The sequence below is a fragment of the Macrosteles quadrilineatus genome, unplaced genomic scaffold (genome assembly GCF_028750875.1).
Source record: "Macrosteles quadrilineatus isolate MER2022 unplaced genomic scaffold, UCM_ALF_1.0 Scaffold_6__1_contigs__length_79288215, whole genome shotgun sequence".
Classification (NCBI taxonomy): Eukaryota; Metazoa; Arthropoda; class Insecta; order Hemiptera; family Cicadellidae; genus Macrosteles; species Macrosteles quadrilineatus.
The window spans coordinates 54,362,739-54,389,313 of NW_026542599.1; the positions used below are offsets into that span (position 1 = coordinate 54,362,739).

A 26,575-nucleotide genomic window follows, 5' to 3' on the forward strand; every position below is an offset into this window, starting at 1 on the left:
ATGTCTTTTATTCAACATTTATCTATCATACATATTCGTCTAAAACAACGCACTTAGTGATTAGTTATGAATTAGGTGATTTGAATTAAATTTGGGTTCTAAAACGTTTACTGTAAAAACTTCGTAAATAAAACTAAAATCACGATTCATCAATAAATTAAGGACTATTTAGCCGATATATCACCTTACTGACGTCGTTTTGTGTTTTGTTGATGCAGGTAAATGTAAACAGCTGTTTGCACTATGACATCAGCATTTTTAACAGCTGACTTTGCTGCACATTCGTGACCTTGGTGCAATAACATCCGCGTCTGCGGGAAATCCATGTAGTAATAAGTAAAGTACAGAGTTATTACTATAGTTGACTATGTTTAGTTTATTGTGGTTATTCAAACAGAAATAATAGTTATTTGTGCAACTAGTGAGAAAAGTGAGCAATTGACTCACTCGAGAGAAATCCTTACTCACGAGCCGTAGGCGAGTGAGGAATGGTTTCTCGAGTGAGGCAATTGTACTTTGAACTCGAGTTGCACATTATACTTTTCCTACAGTTACCATAAAACAAATAAATTGGTGAAGAAACATAACCTATTTTTACACAGAAGTGAACTTTTAATATAACATTTAATGTGAAGTGACAAATACAACAGTACAACAGCTGACCAGCTGATTTACAGCCAGTGCTGCCAACGTATTTCGCGCGCATACGGCGTTGCCTGCATGTTACGCGCTCACTATTTCGTGCCTTCACGTTGAAAATCTGGAGTGAGACAAAGTAATTAGAGTGAGACAATGTTAACATTGTCTCACTGATGAGCGAATTGGCCACTTTGCTTTCTCAAATCAGTGAGAGAACATGTACATTGTTAGGTAACTGTAGGAAAAATTAATAATTAGACTCTTTTGCTAACTAGATAATTGGTTTGGCTTTAATGCTTACATTGATTTAAATAATTTGCCAATGTGATCAAATTATTTCAAGATTCACCAAAAAGATTCAACATACTGATGTATAAATTCAGCTTAAATGGATTGCAGACGAAATCGTCGTTTTAGGTTACTGTACAGTAGTTAGTTTGGAATTATCCACCTGCGTCTAGTTACTTAGTACTAAATTTGTTATGAGTGAATTACTGGATCAGATACTCTGTTTACTCTTGTGGTAGACGATAAAATAAAACCAAATTCAAATTCAAAGTTTGGTTTAATTGTTTTCGGCAGATTCTAAGCTTTTTCCCGATGTCTGTTTTAGACGCTTTTAATTTGCGGCGATCATTTTGACAGATGACGTGCGTATTTTGTAAACAGCTTGGTAACCATCGAATAGTTGTTTTTAGTGATACAAATAATCATGAGTGATATTACGTGATGCAATTATAAGAAGATTTGACTGATAATTAAGGGCTAGGGGATCATCCTAGAGAAGTAGGTATTGATGAAAATTATCCTTCAGATTCAGAATTATCCTGTTGGGCTATTCATTCTTAGCTATCGCTAAATGTTTATTTTTCCCCCACAACTTATTTGTTTGCAAATTAACATCCCTATATGACTATACTTTTGGAATCCTCATAAAATTTAGAGCAAAGTGGCTATTAAAAATATTTATAGGCCTATAAATTATAATAATTGTTGAACATTTTTGTAGTCTTTTATAGATTATATTGAAGCCAATGATTCTTCAAACAAAATTATACATAACACAGGGCACGTTAGAGTGTTTTTATGTTTCAAAGATACATTTTAATAATACCCTGCAAATGTGCAATAAATGGGCCAACATTGACCTTTACTGAAAGTCATATTCTGAAGTTTAACATTGGTATTGTTCAATACAAACAACGTTTAATCCAACATTTAAGTTTGTTTCTGCATCCTCCCGATTCAGCGCACGAAGCAAGGCTATGTGTGATTTTAAACTGACCTCACCCAACTTCCAAATCATTTCACTCCCGCAGTTTCCACGACGACTTCCCGGTGGGTCAGTGAGTCACCCCGGAGGACACTAGACCAGTAGGGCTGGACATCCCATGACCTTGGGCAGGTAACGGTCCAGGCGGCGGTGCGGAGTCGCTCGCAGTCAGCTCTCGACCGCGACGCAGACTACACATGTAACCTGGATACCTCCCTCAAGTTATGTAGAGTCAGGTGTACTTACGCAACTTTCCCTATAAGGTGATATTTCAGAAATTCCTACCTTCCTGATTTCTTTCTAGTCGCAGTGCCGATGGTGACCGGGTAGTACACATAGTACGCGTATTTATGTGTTTCCGGTCGGAATGTGTGTGATTTTAATTTTATCAAAATAATATTAAATTCAAATTCGGGTTGAGTGTAAACTTTCCAAAATGTTTTGGAAGTTGTGATATATTTTTCGTAATTTTTCACGGTTTTGCACTAATGGGTTATTAAAATATTTAGTGTAATCCGGTTTGTACATCAGGGTACGGTCTAAATACTAATTTTAAATTAGATTCTGCAACTAAATTTTTTGCAATTTGAAAAAAATCTACCCTCACTATTGGAAAATTCGTAATAAGATAGTTTTTTTACGTAAATTTAGTTTTTAAACTATTTGAAATTTTCTGAAATATCACCTCGTCAAAGACGGTAGTGAACCCAACGATTCGTGTTTGCAGATAGAACAAAAGTGATGAAAGTGAAGTGATGGCGGAAAAGACAGAAGTACCGGGGATGGAACCGCCCCCGCTTCCCATGGATCCTCCCCCGACTGAGGAAAGAAGGAAATCATTGTCCTTCAGTACCTCCTGGTCGTCGCAACCCCCAGCGAGGAAATACAGTTTAAACGACGCCCCAGGACATTTCCAGGGGATTAAGAATGAAAAGCCGCAGGACACGCAGGATAACGCGAAGGAAGAATCGAAAAGCGACAAACCAGATGAAAGCCTTCGGAAGGGAATCGTGTTTGTCCATAAAGATCCTAAACCGGTGCCGAAAAATGTCGAGAAAACGAAAAAAGTGAATGAAACACCGGCTGGCACTTCCTCTATGCCACCGACCCCTAATACGGCGATGAAGATGTCCTGTATGGAAGAGGAAGCGATCCGGGAGCGTTTAAGGACCGTTCTTCTGCGACAAACTGCGGAGATTCTGGAGGTGGAAGGAGTTGGTGTTAAATTTACCAAGGATACGTTCAGGAGGACTTTCCTAAATAAGGTAGGAACATTTTCAATATCAGATAGTAGAGAAACATAATCAGACGATAATATAAGCTAAGATCGGGCATTGTTTGGTGCTGGAGGAGAACATGTAATAAAAAATTATACTTACACGAACTATTATAATAGTGTAGGAAAAGTGGTTTTAATATTAGAAAATCGAAAGAAAAATTCCTAGAATTCTGAAGTAGATAAATAATATAGAGACGGTAAAAGATCTGCAGTGTTTGATACGTTGGAAATCTCAAATTATCCTAAAACACACTTTTTCAATGAACAGGAAAGGATTTTTAAAATTGAGAATCTACATAAAACAGATAGGTTGTGAGCGATAATATATCTAATAAGCTCAGATTTAAAAGGATTTTAGGGAAACATAGCAAGTTATAAGCATGATATTTTCTAAACATAACACGAAAAGCTATTAATGAGTTGGAAAGTATATTAAACTACCGGATATTAAGATATTACTGTATCATAAATCCAGTCCAGTGGCATCATAAATTGGTGTTAGAAAGGAAATGCTAAAAAGGATATGTTAAAAAAAATAAGGAAAATAATCTATTAGGGGGCCTACCTAGAAACTACATGAAAGATAACATAGGGAGTTCAATATTAGATTGATTTATTGTGAAAGAACGAAAATATTAAAAAGCATACTGAAACGTTTCGTAAAGCTAAGGATTAACATTTATTTATTTTAGTAAAACATATAAAATGTATAACATAGAATAACGGTTAAAATACATGTATAGAATAATCGTAAGCTGGAAAAGGTTCCCGCGAAGAAACACAGTTCGCAAATAAATGAAAGAATAAGAAAATATTAGGCATATTTTAGGAACAATGTAACTATTGAATTTGTTGGAACGTACACCAAATACATCTTAGTACAATGGATAATGGGGGAATAATTACATATTTATCCAATTAGGAAACATAGAGTTCACCGAGGTAAAAATATCTTACAACATACAACCCTTAATAATAGTAAAATGAGTTAGGTTAGGTTAAGGTTTGGAAAACAAATACCTAAAACAAATCTACACAGTAAGATGAAGCAGTTGGTATTCATTGAGCTCGATATTGATTATATGGTATAGATACAATAGTCTGTCAAAACGTTATTCGACAAAGCTAAAACGACAAATACTGTATTTAAAACATACAATTTGCAGTGAACATGTTTAACGCTTAACAAATAAGATAGAATGAATGCTATTTAAGATCATTTGTAAAATAAATCAATTTTAAAAGTTGATATTCTTTTTTTTATAAATATGCAAAATAAAATTGTTAACCAAAATGTAAGACCAATTAGGCCTACTGCTGAATTCTAATAATTAATACTGTATTCCTCGGAATAGTTGGAAAACTAATATTAAATTGGTTTGTTGGTCAATAAAAAGTATTGACTGACAATCTGTAAAAAATAAACTTATAATAAACAGATAATTGAAGCAGATATACAGAGTAAAATATTCGGCAATACAATAATATTTTGAATTCGCCAACTTGAATGGAATTTCTGCTTAACAGTAAAATTTGTTGATGATTATATTCATTACGTTACACTATAAGAAATATACTATAACAATTAGTGTTACATTTTTCAAATTATCAAACACAGTTAAAGTTGATGACATGACAATTCAAAATACTAAACGAAACATATAATAATATTCACTAAAGTTTATTCTTTTATCCTTTAGATTTTTTCTTATTGTTTTTACTAGTACAACTCCTAATATTCACAGTTTCGTTTTTGATTAACCAAAATGTTATGCGCTTATAAGTTTCAGGCAATAATTTCCTTATCTGTGTTCACATTGTTAACGCAAGCAATAAACTTGTTCCATGTCCACTTAAATTGAATATGGTTATTTTGGATCTTGAATTCATAGTTTAGGTTTAGTCAAATGAGTGCATCATATTTACCCTAATTCGCAAGAATTAACTTTTTAAAACTTATTTAAGGCGAAGAACGTTTTAATATATCATAAAAACTTTTAGGATTTAATGAATATTACAGTATTTATTCTAATAATGCTACAGAGAAGGATAGAATAGTTGTTTTCCAAATTTAGGGATACAAATAAATGTAGACTAGTATGCATTACTACAACCAAGAAATTGCAATATGCTCCTAGGCCTGGAGATAACAATGCTTCAAATACAACAGAATCCCTAAATAATCACGTGGTTTCGAATATTGATAAACATTGTGATTACAAAATGACTTCTACTTCTTAAAAACAAAGTAAACAAATTTAATTTTGTTTACCCAAATATCTTTCAAAACAAATTTCCTCAGATTTTTATGATATAGATTTACATAATTTTGTATTGGTCATTATTCTTCATAGTAATAAGCACTAACATCTTCACTAAGTGTAGTGATTATTGAAGGAAATACTTATAAACTCATAAGCATTACTGAAATTTTACTGCAAATGAATACGACAGAGAAATAAAACATGAATTAGTGATTATTGACACGTATAGAAAATTCTTGCCATATACTCCGCTATACATAGGCCTACAGTACTGAAAAATTATCCGTAAAATTGTAAATTATACTGTAACTGTAGGTGAAAACTAATGAACAAATATTGTTTTTTGTCAAAATTTCTCTATAAAAGGTAATTACTTTATACACAGCCATTCAAGTGAATGCAGAAAAAAATATATGAATTATACAGCATGCAACGGTGACACCACAAATGAAGTGATTGTCGAAATGTCTCCATGAAAATAATGAAACTCGCTATCACCGCCTACTGAAGCAGTTGGAATTTCAAATTCTGTAATTCGTATAATTTAACCCTTCTAGGAAAACTTTGAAAACTTAATTGAATAAATGAGCTTTAACAAATTAGGCGCCGGCGGCCGTCAGTAAAATTTGACTTTCACATCAATCCAATTTTGCCGTTCGGTAAAATCGTATTATTATACAAATGACAAACTAATGGTAAGATTACGTCATCTGTAGGAAGTAGAAACTTGGGGTCTCTTGCATATGGATGTGGCCAATTGAGCTATGTGGGTAAAGAAAGGCGTGTACGTGTAGTATAATAACGATTATTTAAAATATAATTGGCAGGAGATAGTTAACTTTCGTGGGTTTTCTTGGTTACAGTTTTGTTCTAGGGAAAATTATGGATATGTACTAGGAACATATGTAATGATGCACCTTTGTAAAGGTTAGGATTTTTTTATGTGTTTAACAGTTAACGTATTGCAAGGCTCGAATCGCATGTTACACTTCTGGAATTGATTAGTGGCTTAGTAAGTGTAAATTTCTTTTGTTCATACAACCTCCAAAGTACCAATTACAAAAGTATCGTAAAGTTAACCAAAGTTAACTTGATCATCGTAAAACTACCGTAAGGGTTTTAATATAATGGTGCTCTAAAACAGAGACAGTTACATACTATCCTTTCTATTGGTCGGAAACCTATCTTTGTTTCATACAAATTGGACCTACAGCATAACGTGAGCTCCGAATCACCGGCTTGCAGCTTTATAACTTGGCCAAAAAGCATAGGGAATTAGTAGGATTCGAATGTGGTTCTTAAGGCTAGAAGTTTAACTTCCTAATAATTAAACCAGCTGCACCTTACATCGTCAATAGTCAAAATATAACAATACTTTTTTCACAAAGCTTAATTTCATAGTCTGAAATCGCATCCGGAAAACACCAAATTCACACATACTATACTTCCACAACATTAGTACATGAGTTTCCGATTTTATTTACAACCCACCGACCATGTAATTTCCCACTTTTGGTCACACCTGCAAAAGTTAACCTAGTTCCTACATTTCCACGTAATATTATCGATGAGATACGACTAGAGAATGTAGGCTGGGCGCCTAGTTTGGGCGTTGAAACAGTCTAAAATTAGTTACGCCACTTAGGTTCGGGCGATTATCATTTTTATGACGCTATAGTTTCAATGCAATCACGGTCCGAGTATAAATTACTATGATCGCATGACGAAAGCTCCGGGCGATGCAGGCACCATTCACACCCGAAAATATCGCTACGAATACCGCGATACTTATCTAAACTGGTCAGAATGCGAACCAGTTTAGATTTTATGCGTTTTGTGCGAGCTATTAATTTTATTTCTCAACCTATCGCACGTAACGGTTAGATTTCACAACGTGTTAATTGTAAACTCTGTAGATTGTGTGGTGATTTTGATCGAGAGATATAGATGAACACCTGTAACAGAAGGTAGAATAATCATGTGTGGAAATTAATAGTGAGCAGTGGAATTAAAACCTATAATTTGTATCATTCAATAAGATACAGCGTCTATTTCTTCATTATACATCCAAATAAACCAGTTTTGTTGTGATGCCATATAATTGAAGAGTGACAATAGCCAAATAGTCTAAGGATAGCTTTCCCAATTATATTCGGACTTGTATATGTTTGGATAATTTCCTCCAGAATGATTATGAAAACTGCCAAGTAAACATAGAGCTAACTGTAGTGCAAGCACCTGTGCCAGAAATGCTATGACAACTGTTTGGCATTTACGCCTCCTCATCGCTTGACGCGTTGTAAGATCATCAGGATAGAGAAAGTGCATACCTTGACGCCAACAATCGTCATCTCCGTGCGATATCAATCCAGCTGACAGGTGTTTTGCACCATGATGAGATTTTGATATTCTTTGATGCTCTGAACATTGTATGATTGTGTATTCACCTTGCTAAGTCAGGTGTGGCTCAATACTGGTGAGTGGAAAAGTTGGACTTGCCCATGGATTTAGGTTGAATAGTGAAGCCTCAGCTATTGGATAGAACAAAAGACCCTTAGACAGTGTTGTAATTTCTTCATTGGATAAAAATTAACTACAGTAATATAAACACTTTAAGAATAGACCTAACAATTTTTCCTTTTTTAAGAGTTTGGTGGCCACTCGCCCAAGTCAGTTTCCTTACAAGTCCTTTTTTGTTCCAAGCTCTTTCCTCGTGTAATTTAGAACATTGATTCTTCGCTGAGAAAATAACTAGTAGGCCTACGGTTGTGTGGCTGACTACACCAGTAGCTGTGTTAATGTTTGTAATTTTGTTTCTAATTTTTTCAAATGGTGACGAGCAATATATTTTACCGAATGATGGTATGATTCTGCAAGTTCAAGATGATGTTTCTAGTTGAAGAAGTAGTCAAGAATTTGAAGAAATTTAACAAATTTACCAAATTTTCAATTCGTTATCAAATGGCCCCAGTGCAATTCAAGACACAGGTAGGTACCTCAATCGGACTGCAGGTAGAGAATCTCTAGACAAGAACTCCATTGTCTATCTAATCATCCACTCTCCCGCCAGTCACTGCGATGACGGCGCCCATGTATGGAGCCGGCCACGATTTTAACGTGCAAATGACTATCGTGTCAACAGCGGACTTTCATCTTCGAGATCCAGAACAGATCAGATCTGGTCCAGATCGCGGTTAGATTCCTCTCACGCGCGTGACCAGGGACATTCACACCTTCATAGACCTTAATGTAAACCGGGTACAACATAAATAGTGTCGGCGGACATATCGGGCTACCAGCTGCAGCTAGGAATGTTAAGTCGAGATATGTCGATCTTTACTGTTTTAGCTGAGGAAAGGATGGCTTGTCTAGGCGTAGTTTGTCAGTAGATGGTTTAGGTTTTGGATAGGAAAAGACAAAGGGTTGTAGACGAGTGTGGTTCATTGGCCAACATTAAAGTTGTGCATTGCAAAAACAAGTATTTGTAAACAACCATTTCTGTATTATGCTCTGGAAGAGAAATACTTGCCAAGAAGAGTTTACCGATGGAGCATAACAAAAATTTTTGTTGCGGACTATGGATTTGAAAAGTCGTGTAGGCGTGCTCGGCGAGTACAAGGATTTGTTGTATTATATGGGTCACGTAGACAAGTTAGCGTGTTTCGTATGTACGTGATAACAGTCTTTTAGGCAGACAAATATTTGTACATGAGATATCCAATCAGTGGTTAGTAAGTTTTGAATTCAAGTCAGAAAAGTTCATTTTAGAAACAATTCTAGTTTGAGTTATAACACACAAGTAAACATTGTGCTGATGATTTTTAAGTTAATTTGTATAAACGAAAACACTAACCCGCTCACCAACTAGTCAGGACAAGATCCAGCAAAGATGTTCCAAAGTTTCCAAAATAACTCTTAAAACAAACATCCACATTATTTATGGTGTTTCGTGCGAAAACCCAATCTGGCTACAAGTTATGCCGGGGCCATCCGGATGTGCCAATATAATGATTCCTGGGATTCTGGCATTATCTCGGTTGTAAATTACCCTAATTAGGAGCTCAGGTGCCATTGACGCTTTCCCATCTCCCGCAATACGTTAAATACATCGAAACTGGTTACATCACGATGACATAAATACTTGAAACCTGTTCAAATAATTACGAAGACGATCAGTAGAAGTTGTGCAACTGTTAGCCAATCCGATACGCTGATTTATTAAACGGAATCAGATTGTGTCAGTTCCTGGGCGAGATCCAGTTATTTAAGGTGATTTGTAAACAAAATCAGATCTCTTTGGACCGTTTGTTATTTCAGGGTTTTTCTTCTTTTAATAATGCATTAGCCGAGGTAAAAACGTTATGAATTTCAATTCAGAGCCGTTTAAGGAGTAAAGTGTCAGATGGGATCGAGTTTTCTGTTGGAAACAGTAATTAAATTGTCACACGACAAAATTAGGTTAAGCGATTACATAAGATAATTTTAAGATTTAAGAATCACATTTTAATTATTAGTTACCTCTACTCGTATGTGTGAAATAATAAATGAAAATAGAATGACAATTAAGGTAAGTTATTATGCAATACTTAGCATTATCATAATGTTCCAGGGAGCGTAAAGTTGGTAATCATCTCCTCACTTTCCTTGTTGAACAATACAGCATTGCGACTTTGAGTACACGTTCCAAGGTTACTTTGATTGAATACTTAAAAGTTATGCAACGAAAAATATCATTGTTTTGTAAGCAAAGAAAATGCCACAACTATGACTATGTCTTAAATTCTGCTTATTTTTATCAGCATTTTGAGCATATAAGAAATAAATAATTCAATGCTTTCTGGTTTCAAAAATAATAGTATAAAGGCCTACACTATACAGTACTCTTTGACTAGACACTAACGTAAAGCCAACGTCCAAGTTGAAGCTAGTTTGAGAAAAAACAAACGTTGTTCAACAGTATTTCAATGCATAGCTCATTTTGAAAACTGCTTACAGACGAACACAAGATTAACATAATGAACACAAACTTCAAAAACGTAATTAAGGATTATTGAAAGAAAGGTAGTAAGGTACTAAGGTAGTAGAAAGGTAGGTAATTAAGGTAGTTTAAGAGTTTTCTATCGTATTTTAACTAACACATGTAAAACGATCCGCATATATATCAAAGTCAAACCCAAACTCTAAATCTTTAGAGAAGAATCCCAGGTAAGCCTGAAGCTGAAGCCCAAGGCTGAAACATGATTCAACACCTTTCAAAACAAACCACTGGCGTCGTACGCGAATCTTCATTAGCCATATATGAGCCGTGGCGAGAAAACCGACAAAAAGATTCTTCAAATAAAACTGTCACAGGGGATTTACTCCCGTGTTTGTACTAAGAGCGTTTAACCCCTGACCTCGGGTTCAAGGGGCAGAGCCACTGATCTACAACGGGCCCCGGGCCCCGGCAAGGCCCTACGCGGCCCACGTTCCATATAATTGCCTATCCAACATGGTGAGAAGGCGGTCTATAATTTCATCGTTTGATTGTGTTGCCGTCCGGCCCGAAGGACCAAATCTAATTTTGCGTAACACTTGTTCGATTATTTGTGGGTTGTTTTCGATTAGGGCGGGGAACCGGCTAAGTGATTCGCTTCTGATTTGATCATTAGAGTGGTTAATTAAATGCACGATTTTAATAACAAACAATGCCTTTGAACACACTATGTAGTAATTATAAAGGTCAGGTGAGTCAGGTGTTGAATTTTGCGATCTAAGACTACTTTCAATTTGTTGATCTAAATTTTTTCAGTAGTTTTTGCACAACTGAATGGCAAACACGAACATTTTGTTATATCGTTTATAGTATCCTCTATCTTTGCATTATTGTGTGTCGATACATGCCTTTGCAATTAAATAAGTAACCCTTCTAAATGTTTAAGAGCCTATAATGATGTTTCAACGGTCCATTACAGGTAAAACAATCCAACAAGGACCGCATTCCTCCTATTTAAACATTATTAATTTAGGCTTGTAGGATAGCTCTAAAAGCTAGTGGTATCCGATAGAGACCCAAACAACACGTCTTTGATACAGAATCACGTTTATTTAAGTGGTATGGGAGACAACAAGGCTGATCTGTAAGAGATCACGATCATACTCTAACACCCTACTAAGGACTACACCTAAACACAGCAGAACCCATGTTACTACAACTTCATATTGGTAAAGTAAATGCTTCAACATTATTTGTTGGAGTAATTAGTGAATATGACTTGGACAAAATTTAGGCTGAAGATTTAATATTTGAGACCCAACAAGAAACTCTATGCTAAACCAGCCATTATAACACGCCAAATATTCACAATAGTATTCAGATTTCACAATAATCCACTGGAAGCATCCAGAGTCAAGAACAACGATTATCTTAACACTGAGGGATTTTGAGGCTGCATAGCAAAAAGCTGGCCGTCGTTCTGCTGGCGGGTTTAACGACGCGGTTAAAAATCACTTACTCGGTGCCGCGTTTTTAATCTACAGCTGACAGGCCTGCTTACGCCACGGTCCATAAACCTCAACAATGTCTGTGATCAGTAACCATTCCGACAAGCTTCTACGCGCCACAATTACTCTATTACTGACCACTTCTTGCGATGTCCACAACAGTTCTGGCGGAAGAGATTTTAGCAGTTAATATCCTTGTATGCTCTGGATGGGTCGTTGCCATTTTTTTTTCTTAGGGGATTTCAAAAGGACTCTTCAGGTTTTTGGCAAGAAACTTTCTGGTAAGTAATATGTATATCAGATGTGAACAGTTTTTAAGAACTACATTTGGAACCAAGGAGTTTTTGATTAGTAAATCGGAAATCATTTGTGTCTTATGGGAAATGTTTTAGTATGAACCACCAAGAATGCGACCATAAAATACGTAGTAGAAGAAGAAATAAACGATCACTTTATTACAAGTTTACATTGAAGGTACGAAAGTATACAGTATCCTCAACTGAGTGAGTTTTCTCTCCACTCGTGGCCTCTCAACTTCCACGCAAACCCAACATTAATCAGATTAATATAAGACTACGCCGACGATGAAGTTTATAGGTCGGCTCGGTTGAAACGGATAATTGCCGGATTACCGATTAATTAACGTCTGCAACAACACGACTACTGCTACCGGTCGCTACGTCGTGCCGCGGGGGATTATGGGTAAAAACTCGCTGGTGCAGACTACACGTCATTGTCAAATAAGGCATGACTTTTGTAGGTCCACTTTGAAGTTATGGATAACCAAAGAAGGTGTCATAGAGAACATACACTTGTTTATCCTCTGTGGTCCACAAAGTATAAAGCTAGTTAGCGTTATTCACTATTTTGCCTTACAGCATGAAGATCTTGAAGATTTTAAGCAAATACAGAAAAAAGGTCGACTCGATTTTAAACGAAATGTACATTTTCCAGTATACCCGGCATAGTTCATTGATCAACAATACTATTTTACAGAGGTTAATACTGTATTAGAATAATTCCACATGACAGTTACCTTCAACATTCGAGGTAACACAAATTTTAATAGTAAAAAAACATATTTATAGTTTGAAAAGGAAGACCTATTACTTAGAGATAGTTGTACCCCTCTAAGAGACCTATTATTTTGTATTTACTAGGTGGGTGAGTCACTTGCTTTGAATTACAGCATTTACACATTGCTAAAAGCTATTGGAGATTGGCGTGATTTGAACTTTGACCTGTAAGACAGTACTGCGCCAACCGCCAAACCAACCTCGTCCTCGCTAATGTTTTGGAAACTCAAAGATCCAAACACAGAAAAGCAATCATTTTCGAACAATTCCGCGTTGCTAATCAAATTGTAATTATAAAAGAAAAATTATGAATCCTCCCAGGGTAAAATGTGAATCAGATAGGTGTACACCCATGATCCATCGGTTGATTAACAATTTAGATTATTTCTCGATTATCTTGTTGACGTGACAATCTAATTATAACATTGAAACATTTTTCGGCAACCCAAAACAAAAACAATTAATGAATAAATCCTTTGAGAAAGAAATTTTGAATCGTACAAAGGCAAAGCGTGAAGTGAAGTGTGTGATTGATCGGTTGGATAACTTTCTACATAATCTCTCGATGAATGTTTGACTGCCGAGTGAAATATGATACCGCTATTATAAAACTTGGCGGTGTTTTCTCCAGCGGCGGTGTGTAGCCGGCGAAGTAGCCGTCAATACATTTCACACCTAATTAATGATTCAAGTCTTGCCGTGACGGCGACTCAACAGAATAGTCTGGTTATTAATTGAACTACTGAGTTAATGGGAGGATAAAGTAGTAAAAGAAACGGTAGGGATTCAAAAGATGTCTTTTAAAAGAATCTAAATACTGTACACTCAAAATGGATGTGTCGAGTATTTATATAAAACTATTTCTTTAATATTGTTACAGAAATCAGATGTTGGTCAACAGTATTGATAGGTACCGGTCGTTGTATTTTATCCCCCTGACTCTTTTTTCATTGGAAAATAGTCTTATAAAGTCTCAAAGTTGAACTTTGCTAACAATTTTTGGGTTTACAGTAAAGTTTTTCAATAAATATTGCCTTCACAATCATAGATATAAATTCCATAAAAAGACTCCAGATTCTTCAATAAGTATTAGGTACAAAAAATTTTACATTCAATTAGCAGCTGCACTTCCATCCGTAGAATTTGAATTGAATTTGTAATTCGTCATAATCCTTTCACTATGTGGAAACCAACTGAAGATTTCAACGGTCCACGCTTACAATATTCTGTAGACATGTTTTCAGGACAATATTTTCAGGACCAATTGAACCAAGGCATTCTCATTTTCTGCACTCTCTTCCAACAGCAGCCTAACCTAATCACGAATACAAGAAGCTACTTTCACTAGTGATATTCACGCTCCTTTGATTGAAAATGGATTGTTTCACCTGACCTACGTATCTTTTACTGTGAATAATGAAACACTCGACCTTCCGTTAGTAGGTGAACCAAACTGTCGAAACCTTGGATCGAACAAAGATCAAATATTTGGGTTTGTGCACTGAAGCGATGAAGTCATGGTCAAGTTAACATACTAAGCGAGATTTTGGAGCAGTAAAATGAAAATAAGTTATAACTTTAGTTGAAGAGAGTACTCCAACACATTGAAAGTTCTCCTCATCCGATCAATTTCGGTGTGTTCTATTTAGAAAGAACTACAACTTAAGATAGTGGTTTAGAGTTGAATCAAATGGAGTTTTCAAATTCTAAGAAGGGGTAGTGTCAACCTTACAGTCATGCTACGTTTTATATTGAAAGTATATTAGGTAGCAAGACACAATGTAATAAGTCGTTCTCAATTGCAAGACGCGATTCTGAATACTTTTTACTCTGGCGTATCTAGGTTGATACAGCTTGTACAAAATTTTGGCAACAATTAATGGTTACGACTAGGTACAAAAAGTAAACCCCAAAGTTTTTAAACGACCCATACAATGCTCTTAACACATGCTCTGTTCTATCCACATAAATAATCCACACCTCTAACGATTTTATAGCGAAAACCACACACATTCTAGCGAAATTTCGCTTAAAATGGCGCACCAAAAGGGGAAAGCATTAAAACATATTACGACAACAAAGAGTACTAACTCGTCGCAGATTATCATCGTTATGCATGCGCGCTCCACATATGGCTATGATTTAGATGTGCTTCGCCATATGAGGTTACTTTGTATGTCCAGTGTTAGAGGACGTGTTTAATGGCGGGAACTGTTGCAGCAAAGCGCGCGTAAACATACCGATTTACAGGGCCCGACTACTGTAAACACCAAGACAACCGCTCGTGCATTTTATGTCTGAGGTCACAATACGCTGGTTGAAATCACGATTCGTGGCGTTGTTCACGAGTTGTATGAAGTATGTAAAATCTGTGCAGGTGGTTTATACTGTAGTATTTTTATGCAGGAAAAAGTGTCCGAATGAATCTGATAGCGATCCAAAATCTATGATTATTGTAACGTGTTTTATTTGTAATAAACTACATGTAAATATTTATAGTATAGTAGTTAACATATCAAATAACGTTAAAAAAATGTAAATGAAGTATGTGAAATCTGTGCGATTTTTTTTATGTCTACGTAGGGGGCATCAGCAAGCTTTAAAAAGTTATCTGACATCTATGGAAGTTTTGTATTATATTTGTTTAAAATTGGGTCATTTAATAGTTTGATAAAGTAAGTAATATCTTTACAAGCGACGTTTTTAACATTGTATATGCATTTGATTAAGTATTCATTCTATAAAGTACTTTAGGGTATGGCTTGACTAGAGTGATAGTCATATAGGTAAGTGAGAGAGAGTAATTACATTCGCTTGAGAAGAGGTTCCAATATCTGATCCTGCAAATAATGTAGATATTAGAGATTATTATCAACAATATATTATTCGTGTTGTTATAGGTATTTAGTGTATCACAGTTCTATTCACCAGGTTAAATGAGCAAACTAGGTAGTACTGGATTAGACAGTTAATCTTAACCATACAGTGCTCTAAAAATGTTATTCGATATTATTGTATAGAAAATATTTTATATATGAAAGGTCATTTTAAAATTACATTCCAGTATTGTATCGTTCAGTTATATACTGGCCCACCCCTTGTTTCATCGGATACGTTCTACGCTAGGAACCCCCGAGGACCATGTGAAAGAGCTATAGTTTATAACATCTCAAGAATAAAAAAAAACAATAAAAACAAGACTATTAGTTTGGAAGTTTTTTTATGTACGTTTTCTCACGAAACCACCCTTTTACCTCATCTCATGATCTTTGTCCTCTACATCTTTCCCTGTATCCTCTACATCTTTCCCTGTATCCTCTACATCTTTCCCTAGTCTTTCCCTCGCTTTCCCTCTCACTCCCTCGCTTTACAAACACGGTTATCCACATCATAACGAGGACTCGACTGGTTCCCATTCATCAAGCCAGCAATCTAGCAAAATTCTCATTAACGGTCAAAGTAAGTTGACCGCCATTGCTCAAACGGGTTTTTAATTAGTGTTATTAAAAGGTAACGAAAACGAATCACATTAAGGATCGGGCGTTTTGCTGCGTTGATGGCCACGATCGTAGGGTTTCATTTAAAAGCGATTAAGATTGATGAAGTAAAGAAAGCATTTGTCTAAAGATTCTCGAGGCAGTAATTACTTGGGAAGAATGTGTTACTTTTGACTGTCTAGGGCGAAACAGTTATATACTTATTCATGTATGTTTATTAGATTGAGAAGGTTTTTTTTATATATATTAAACATTGTATTTGCTAAGAGAATAGAGTACATCGTGTTAAATATAGCTTACCATCATATGTACTGTTCAGTTGAACTCCTAAAAAGAAGAGTGAAATAGAAATAGAATATGAAAAAGTGGGTTGATATTGGTATTATTATTTATCATTGTCATATTTACTAACAAAGAGAGCTATCTAAAATCCAGTTTTGAAAATGGAAGAAACATTTTTTAAACTTAGCCATGTTTTTTTTTTAATTTAAAGAGTGTTAGCATTCACTTATGTTTTGGGCAGCACATTAATACACATTAATATCGTTGATCCTAAACGTCAAACTTCAACATTGAAATCATGGAATTGTTTTCAAATCGCAAAATGTAAGGTTATGCGTTTTAATCATGGTAAGTTTATTTTTATTGACAGGCACATTTAGGTTGGATTAAATATTGGACCAGAGTACGTTTAGTGTTTAAATAAGAATGAGGTTAGTGAGACTGGACTGAGGAATGTTTGTTCTTTGGACCAGTGAGGCTAGGTTCAGTTGGGTTCGTTTAGCGTAGGTTACTTCAGTTGCAATCAGTACCGATTAGCTCGTTGCTTCAATCCCCGTTTCATTCTTCGTAACAAATTATCACCATCATCCACCAGTAGTTGAACAATAACGAACATTGCAACCGTCACAAAGAATTCGTGAGTTAAGAAATAGACCATTCAAGTATCCTTCACCATTGCTTATTTCAACAGCTGGATTATTAATTATCGTAATGATGTCACGAATGGATCGTTGACGATCGGGCGCGGCACGCCGACCATGTCTTGGGCTGCGATCGCATCGTAACGGCTGGAATCGCACGACCGCCGTGTCACTGTTCAGATCTCATCAGTAGCTTGAGCCTGACGATCCCAACTGACAAATTATACCACGCATCATCATTAGCTACTCTAGTAGCCAAATAGCGATTTAAAATGATTATGCTACGAAAACATCGCGTCGCCGGGTCCGTTGTCCGTTGACCTTGGTTAGGGTCGTTACGGCGTCGTTACAAGAGTGGCAACAATGTGTTTGCATATCGTTTATTGCGTTGGAGTGGAATTAGGAGATTTGCGATCGGGATTTGGTACTAAGAGGTATTCAAAGGAATTTTGACAAGGGAGGTTTTTGTGTTTATTTTGGTAATGAGCTGCAATTTCGGGCTTTAAATGGATTCAAATACAAAGGAAGGAAAACACATACTGGGGATTCTTATCAAACGAGCTCTTCAGTGAATTAGAAAAGTAATTAGTTGAGTTAAACCATATCAGAAGCACAATAAAGTAATGACTCTCCACGTCCATAACTCATGTTGTAGACGAATCACGTCACTGAACTCACTAACTCACCAACTTACCCAAAACTCAATAACTCTTAATACAAACTCTCGCACAAAACAAAACTCTACCACCACCTCACACACTCACCCTTCACCGACAACTCACCGACTCACCAACTCACTCACTCAGCAACTCACTAAATCACCTCGCAACTCACCATCTCACTAACTCACTTCAGTTCTCACGTGCATTACCACGGATAAAACCACATTAGCTACGTTTTAAATGTTTAATCCTGATTTATGTAGGTCCGGTTTGGTATTTGCATTCATAGATAAACTGGAAATGAATAATTTATGTCGTCGACATCCGTCTTAACAAATTACCTCCGGCCATTAAACAAGGAGATAATTTTAAACAATTAACAGAGTTTAATGCAAAGCTGAGCTGTGGAGGTAGAGAGTGGAGAAGATTGGATCTCGGTGATATACTGACTACTCCGGGCAGGACACATTGCATTAGCATCTCATACAAGAGACTTATCATTTACAACAATGTTCGGATGGTAAAGCACTTGTGTACAACTATATATTGCACTACTGCACTCTTCGTCTTCTTCCAGCTCTCTCTTCGAGCGACGAAGGAGAATTGACGGTGTAAATTTGATTTACACCTAGGGGTGGGGATTCTCATGATTTGAGAGAATTCTAAACTGATTTGAGGGTTACTAATGCACCTGCTGATTTAGTCAGTAACTAATCTTTCATAATTCATTCAAAACATATTACCTTTCACTCAACTTTGCATTAAACTACGTATTTATGAATTAAGTGTTAGTGTCGTAAACATCTGTAATCACCTACCTTGAACACCTTCTTGATGATTCAAGAATCCCTTTGGGTGTGTTGCCAGCCTAGTGGTTTCCTTGTTAGACTTCATTGCTAGAGGTATTGGTCATATCCCGGGAATATCAGGAAAATTATGAACTGCTTAGAACCTTTTTCCTAAAAACGTTTCGTACTCCCTCCCATAAATCACCACCGGTGTTAAATATTAAAGAATAAAAACAGAAATGCACTAATGCTGTCAATATCAACACTCAATTCTATTTTCCTTATCCCTCATGCTATTCCTTCCTCCACACAGCCACCTATATCTTCGCTCCATACTTCAACACAGACATTTGCAGAAATAATCCCGGTCGTATAAACTTCGGCATTAGAGGCCCTGACGTATTATAACTATAATAAACTACACTCGTAAACAAACCTGATTACAAGCCCGGCGTAGCAGTCTTAATTACCAAACCCGTCTCGGCAGTAAACTAATAGAGTTGAAAAATGTAACGTTTGCAGGGAAATAAACCATAATAAAATGGGCGGCAGCGTCTAATTAGAAGCGTCAGACCACGGCCAACACAATTACCTCAAATCCCGAGTGGTCATTTCGACCTAATGCAACTATAAAATCCATCTCCGGCTTATATGAAGCGGAATTAACAACAGTTATAAACGTCTGCGGAGCCGCCTTCCGACGATTTCGTAACCGCGATTTTTACTACAGGGGTTTTCAGTGTTGAAATGAGAATTACGACCACCTCGAGGGGTCCTGGGGCAATCACAGTGGAGGTGGAATAAACGTGTGGAATACTTCTGGTACTGCCATGGAATGATGTGGAAGGGACCACCAAGGGTACCCTAACTGAAGTTGGAGGTGGAATAAACGTGTGGAATACTTCTGGTACTGCCATGCAATGGTGTGGAAGGGGCCGCCATGGGTACTCTAACTGAAGTTGGGGGTGGAATAGACTTGTGGAATACTTCTGGTACTGCCATGCAATGATGTGGAATGGACCGCCATGGGTACTCTAACTGAAGTTGGAGGTGGAATAGACTTGTGGAATACTTCTGGTACTGCCATGCAATGATGTGGAAGGGACCACCAAGGGTACTCTAACTGAAGTTGGAGGTGGAATAGACTTGTGGAATACTTGTGGTAATGCAATGCAATGGTGTGGAAGGGACCGCCAAGGGTACTCTAACTGAAGTTGGAGGTGGAATAGACTTGTGGAATACTTGTGGTAATGCAATGCAATGGTGTGGAAGGGACCGCCAAGGGTACTCTAACTGAAGTTGGAGGTGGAATAGACTTGTGGAATACTTGTGGTAATGCAATGCAATGGTGTGGAAGGGACCGCCAAGGGTACTCTAACTGAAGTTGGAGGTGGAATAAACGTGTGTTATACTTCTGGTACTGCAATGCAATGGTGTGGAAGGGGCCGCCAAGGGTACTCTATCTGAAGTTGTAGGTGAAATAGACTTGTCGAATGCTTCTTGTACCGTAATCAATTGATTTTGAAAGACACCCCATATATCTCAAAACTATAGCCCAACGATGCGTATTTTATTATACTCCCAGCAATTATATCACGTGGTTTTTAGAGCAGAGAGTTCTCCTTTAAGGAAATTCTCCCCTATAACTCCAAATCACAGTGTCAAGGGATTATTTGATAGTTAAAACTCGTTGACTATTTTTTTAGTGAGATTCGAATACGGAGTACCAAGAAATGTACGCTCCCCATCTAGATCAAACTACTAGGCTAGCCGTACTTTAGGTTAAAGTTTAGATACTCTTCCTGTAATCTTGGGATTGGGTTCTATTCGTACTTACCTAGACCCTACACCGCATTTGTGTAACTTAGTTATTTCTTACGTAAAGAGACCTATTATCCGGCCTTCTTGGGACTGGAGGTCTGACAGTATAATGATTTAGCTGGGTAAACTGATGTGCTCTAAAACAAGCTATGTATTAGTGAATGCAGAAGTATATCCGTAGAATGGGTGCGTGAGAGTCCTTAAGTTTAGTTTAGAGACGTATCCGTTAGATTTGATTACGAACGGTTAAATGATTTCTAACTGAATGTTGTTGGTTGATTTTTGTAAATAAAATAAATCTAAGATATACTCTGAGTTATAATAGAAATAATAATCAGTAACAATAATCTCACTCCATTCTGCACGCACACTTTAGTCATGTTTAGCTTAAAATACGCACCGAAGTAAGTGTCACTCCCATTAAAGTACTAAAAACGGAATGATAACATGCAGTATCCAAAGTGAAATATAGAGATCTTTAAAGTACACACGGACTCGTGACCTCTTGTTTTACTTGAATAGACATTTCCAGACAAATCATGCGCTAAAGTGTTTATTGTGTTTACCTAATATTTGTAGTAATTCTTTTGTTTTCAAAATGTATTGTTCCCCTTTTCTTACTTTGTACAGTTCTATGTAAGCTGCTTTTCAAAATTTGACTGGTTCTATACATTTCTCAATTTCCATTTACTTTATCGCCTGAGAACGGAATCAGAATCCAACTCCCAACACATCAAACAAGGTGTTTTACTTTACTTTTTACCTATCGTGGTGGGCGATCTTCACAATCTCTCCTGTTTTTGTTTGAATCCCCGTGCATGCAATGTTCTCTGTACTGCAGTGTCCAGTGTGCCCGGGGGCGACGTCCGCTCTCAGAACAGCTGATATCACGGACGTGGATCAGCGATCTCATCTCACGCGCCATGTTGGGCGGACTACCTTGCTCTGTGCTCCATATTCGTTCATACTCCGTGGTTCTCGGTTATCGCGTGTTAGTCTTTAATGTTCGACGCATGTTGGTGTGGAATTGTAAAATCTCGAGACCTGTTTAAACACAGAGAGAACTTAGGCCTATTTCGTTCAAGTAGTAGGGTAAATACGGATGTATACTTGAAACTATTATATTTTGAATTTATACTGTACAACCTTCGATTTTTCACCTTTTATATACGGGCTATATTCAAAGTGACATACTATTACTATCCAATCCTAATAATATTATACATTTAATCAGTTTACCAGATCAAGAATGTATTATTTTTGATTCCAGCAAACTTAAGTATATAATAACAGCAATCGACTTCATTCATTAACTTCATTGTAACATATCTCTAGGAAATTAACATCAACAACTATTTCATAAAATTGTTGTGGCTTGAATAAAACCAGTTAACCAATTAAGGAGATCGAACCATTAAAATCAAACATTTACGATAAATGATAGTAATTTTGTGCTTCCCCCATCTATGAGCGGAACTACAGGAAAGTTTAAGTTTCGGATGTTTTCGAAACCAGAGCGATTTTACGGTGCCTAATTAGTCGTTAGTGTCTAATTTTTGGACGGATAGGTGACGTGGGTCGAATTTTAATTCACAACTTAGCATATTCAAATTATTTAAACCAGCTTTGACTTGGCCAGCACACGCGCTGGGGGCAAACGAGGCGCGTTGAAAACATGACGAATCGCCGGACGTTTCACATTCTGTTTCTAAACAGTGATTTAAATATTGTAACATATGTATATCTATTATTCCACGTACAGTAGTACGCTAAACAGAGCTATGGGATAATAGAAAATAGTTTATGTTATACAATGGAGCAAGAAACCGATATATTTCCCTCGCTTTGCAACAGAGATTGACCATACAATTATAAAGATAGGAAACAACTTCAGAAAGCACTTTCTCTAACAGTTCCGAAGAAAACCAACGATACAATAGTCATTATCAATAACCCATTGGCGAAATACATTGTATCTGCTAAAGCAAAATACACAAAATAATTTCTGTCTAAACATGTTCCTGTATATAGCTGTACTGTGTATATAACAATTAAATTCATTTTTTGAAACTGTCTGTCAGCGATAGTCGATCAGATACTGGAGTACTATCTCACTATAGCTCTTAAAAGTATTTAAGAGTCTGATGTGGATTTTTTAGTCAAACGGCATTGTAGGTGTACGTAAAGTGATTTAGAATGGTGGTGAATTACCGTAATAGTATTCTTTGATAGGAATTACTACGGAGGAAATAAGTGTGAACGGTTGAAAACAAGGAAGCTTTGACTTGGATCTTATTCTAAAATATAAATACTATTAAAAGATATAATTATTCATTCCGAGACGTATTCTAAGGGGGAGGCCATGAATGATTGGTAGCCCTCCTTATCCAGAGGCTTATCATGGTTTGAGGAGGGCTCATACGCCTGTCGTGGTAACTCTGAAAGCACGGTGGGCAGAAACCTACGGTATTCGAGATAGTCACACAACACCCTTCACAATTTCAAATGTAGTGTTTTGTACTCTCTAAGCTTGTCAACCTTCCCCGATACTATTCCTTTCACACTGTAGCGCCTTATTTCACCACTATCACAACACCTCCACATTGTTCCCAGGAAAGTAGTCTAGAGTTTATCCTCCGCCTCGCACATAAACCGCAGAAAGACCCAATAAACAACGAGTACCTTAATTAAAATAGCTGACAACGAGGGGCAATATTTCGCCCGTATAAGGCGCCACGGCGGTACGAGGGAATAAGTTGCGGTATCAGCTTTGTTCAGCGGATTTATTATTTGCGCAGGGAAGTAGCTTTTGTCGGTGCACTTGGCCAATTAGAACTCCAGAAGTCCAGCAGTCGTAGTTCAGCGCTACAGCGCAGCAGCGCCGTCTTGTCGTAATGAGAGCGACTCCATGTAAACAGGTGAATGCCGGTGGCGCTGCGGGGTACGCACACACGCACACTGACGCGATGGCAACTTGTACAAGTGTGTAGAGGAAAATCCGAAAATGTTGTAGAGAGCTTCAAGAATTTGCACACAAATACTTAAAAAACACCGGATTGTAAATAAATCTCAGATATGCATGCATACTTTTGCACAATAACACTTATTGAACGAGAGTTTATACTGCACGATTAGCGGGTCAAAATCCAGGGACAGAGTGGATTGGACTGAACACCCGGACGATTTCAATAAGTCAATTTAGTAGCTTGCCTCTTATTTGGTCACCGTTCAATAGAACACCTCATTTAACCAGTCGTTTCAAAGACATCGACATCATTTTGTCTGAAATTAGTAGGACGTACTTTTAACCAAACAATAATTTATAAATTACATTGAACAATACATAGCATATAGCTTAGGAAGCAAAATCAGTTCAAGCTGCAACTCAGCCACATGTTATAACGTTATATTCTATGTGATTCTATGCTCTAGGCCATCTTATTTGGATTCATTCATGGTCATCTAAATTTTTCTTTACTAAGATGTCCCTGCACGTTTCTTCACACGTTTTCGTTGGAGAATATGACCGAAGACCGAACGTAATGTTTGAGTTTCGACATAAAATAGGTTAAACAAATTCTGCCAATTCTGCCGCATGGTCAGAGTTCTAAGTAGTACTAAAATGCATAGAATACTAAACTAGTACTCTCTCCAAACGGCAACAAATGACAATTACTGAATTAATTTATCCACTTCCATTTCTCCTCAGAGTAGATCTACAAAGAACCATCAATTTGCACAAACAATCATAGAATAGTCAAAGGTTTGAACGAGAACTCTTCTCTTCTTCGTGATAAGTAGCCTACGATTACAGTCTTCCAAACCATCGGCAGCACAAATGACAATCTCCCGCTTAATTAAGGCGTTCCCGCCCATTTCTCCACAGAGTAAGCGAATGTGGAGCACAGAGCAAGGTGCTGATCCACGTCCCTGATAGCACACAATGGTCGCCCCTAGCAACGCTGATCCTGATACAAAAATGCTCCTGATAGCATCTCAGAGGCAATTAATCAAAATAAGAACTGGGCTTGCCACCCAGCTCGCTCTGTCGTGCGGCCCAGCATAAATCTCAAACGGCTTCGTTAGCGGTACATACTATTGATAGATAAATTATTGAATGATTCCCATTTCTAATCAAGTTTATCCCACAGGATTTATCGTTTGCAGAATGTGGCTTTAATTGTGTTTTACATGGTGTGTACAATGTGGAGGGATTACTATCATTTTGTTTCCCGAAAAAGAATTGTTTAAAAATCTGAAACCATTTTTAATGTAATTTTTTTTTGTATTTTTCGTCATGTTAATTTAATGACATTGGTATATTTAAAGTTTTAAAGGGAACGTTTTGCCTGATCCTGTTACTATTTAAGGTCGACCTTTTGTTAGATAATATTAACTGATAGCTCAATGAGAAATGGAATCTGAGTCTAGATTCTCTGGAATCGAATCAGCAACCTTTATGTTGGCTAGCGCTATAACCACCCGAGGACCGGTACAAATGTTGAATGTACAGGTTACTGCTAAGTTTATTACTCCAGGAAAATGCTCTGGAAACTCTTTTTGGTGCAATTTGTGTGTTCGGGGTGTTTATAATGTACAATTTAATCAAATAACGTTTCCCGTAGAAAAATGTTTAAAAAAATCTTCAGTATACTACTCCCATTCCGTTTTTGCAGGAAAATGTCCTAAAAGGCTCAAATATATTTGATGCAAATTGCGTTTTACACTGTGTGATTAAATTGAAGACCACTCGAATATTTTTAAGGTTCTATTTCTAGGTGTTACTCGTTTTCAATTCTCTTTAAATTCAAAGTGGTTGGTTCAGTCAAGTTACCTTTGTTTTTGTTAATCAGTCTATCTGTATTTTTGATCACATGACCATGTAAATTTACGTTGTTGCATTCATTCACCACTAATCACCTCACATAACAACAATCATATTTACAACAGTAATAATTTTTCCTCTCAAAAAGAAAACTCTTTTATATCAATTCTCTCAACTTTCCCTCTTTATTATAATCACACCGCACAGTGTTAATGTATATTTTTATAATAAAACTATTTGTTAAGACTGAAGAATATAAAGTAACCTTAAACCGTCAATTTATTTTGTATTTTTTTACCTGTCAAAATAAATTAAAAACGTAAAAACTAAAACGGGGCAAACGCAACTTAAAATATTATGAACTCAACTTTCCAGAGAAAAAACTCCTAACTACAAATATGGTCAGAATTTTGAACCAAACTCGTACTAGATTTCCTTGGCTGTCCCACATTCCTTTCCTAATTAGGTTATTAATTATGTTCATAAGTCGTTCAATGACAAATTTTGAACTAACGAGTTTAGTTAATTACGTTTTCAACATATTTCCAATTCTTCAACGGCCGTAATGGTCTGACATTGGTGTTTATAGGCGTTTAACGACTGTAACATGGTCTTGCAACGTTTACGCGACTTTTTACGTTAAACTATTTAGTTGGACATTCCTTAATGCATGTTCAATATTGTAAGAGCAGCGGTTATTTTGTAAAAACTCGGTGAAAGCTAGAAAACCCCGTGTTTTGCTCACCAAGGACGAATACCAGGAGTTGCTAGCATTCATTGAGTGTAGATTGCTTTCGAACAATAATACATGAATATTCATGCTCTTGCAATTCTGTGTTCATGAAATTTACTAAGGTAAACAAGATGTCACAGTGTATATTTGTAACGAAATTAACTGTTTTTGTAAGAACTATAATTCCTTTCTCTATAGGTTTACGTAACAAATGTTATAACCCTAGTCATTGTATTTTATCAATTAATATTATGAACTCAATTTATATTATGAACATTATTAATATTAATATTTCATGGAATGAAAGGAAAT

The 26,575-nt window shown here is 36.6% G+C and overlaps 1 protein-coding gene across 1 annotated transcript in view; it reads left to right on the forward strand.

Annotated features, from left to right (window-relative positions):
- The first annotated feature begins 2,099 nt into the window (after positions 1–2,099).
- The window catches only part of LOC128996752 (NADPH oxidase 5), a 172,119-nt gene continuing 147,643 nt past the window's right edge, over positions 2,100–26,575 (forward strand). The window contains exons 1-2 of the mRNA XM_054422204.1: positions 2,100–2,175; positions 2,640–3,177. Coding sequence (XP_054278179.1) covers positions 2,668–3,177 — 510 coding nt within the window. The 5' untranslated portion in view covers positions 2,100–2,175; positions 2,640–2,667. The remainder of the gene's footprint in view (positions 2,176–2,639; positions 3,178–26,575) is intronic.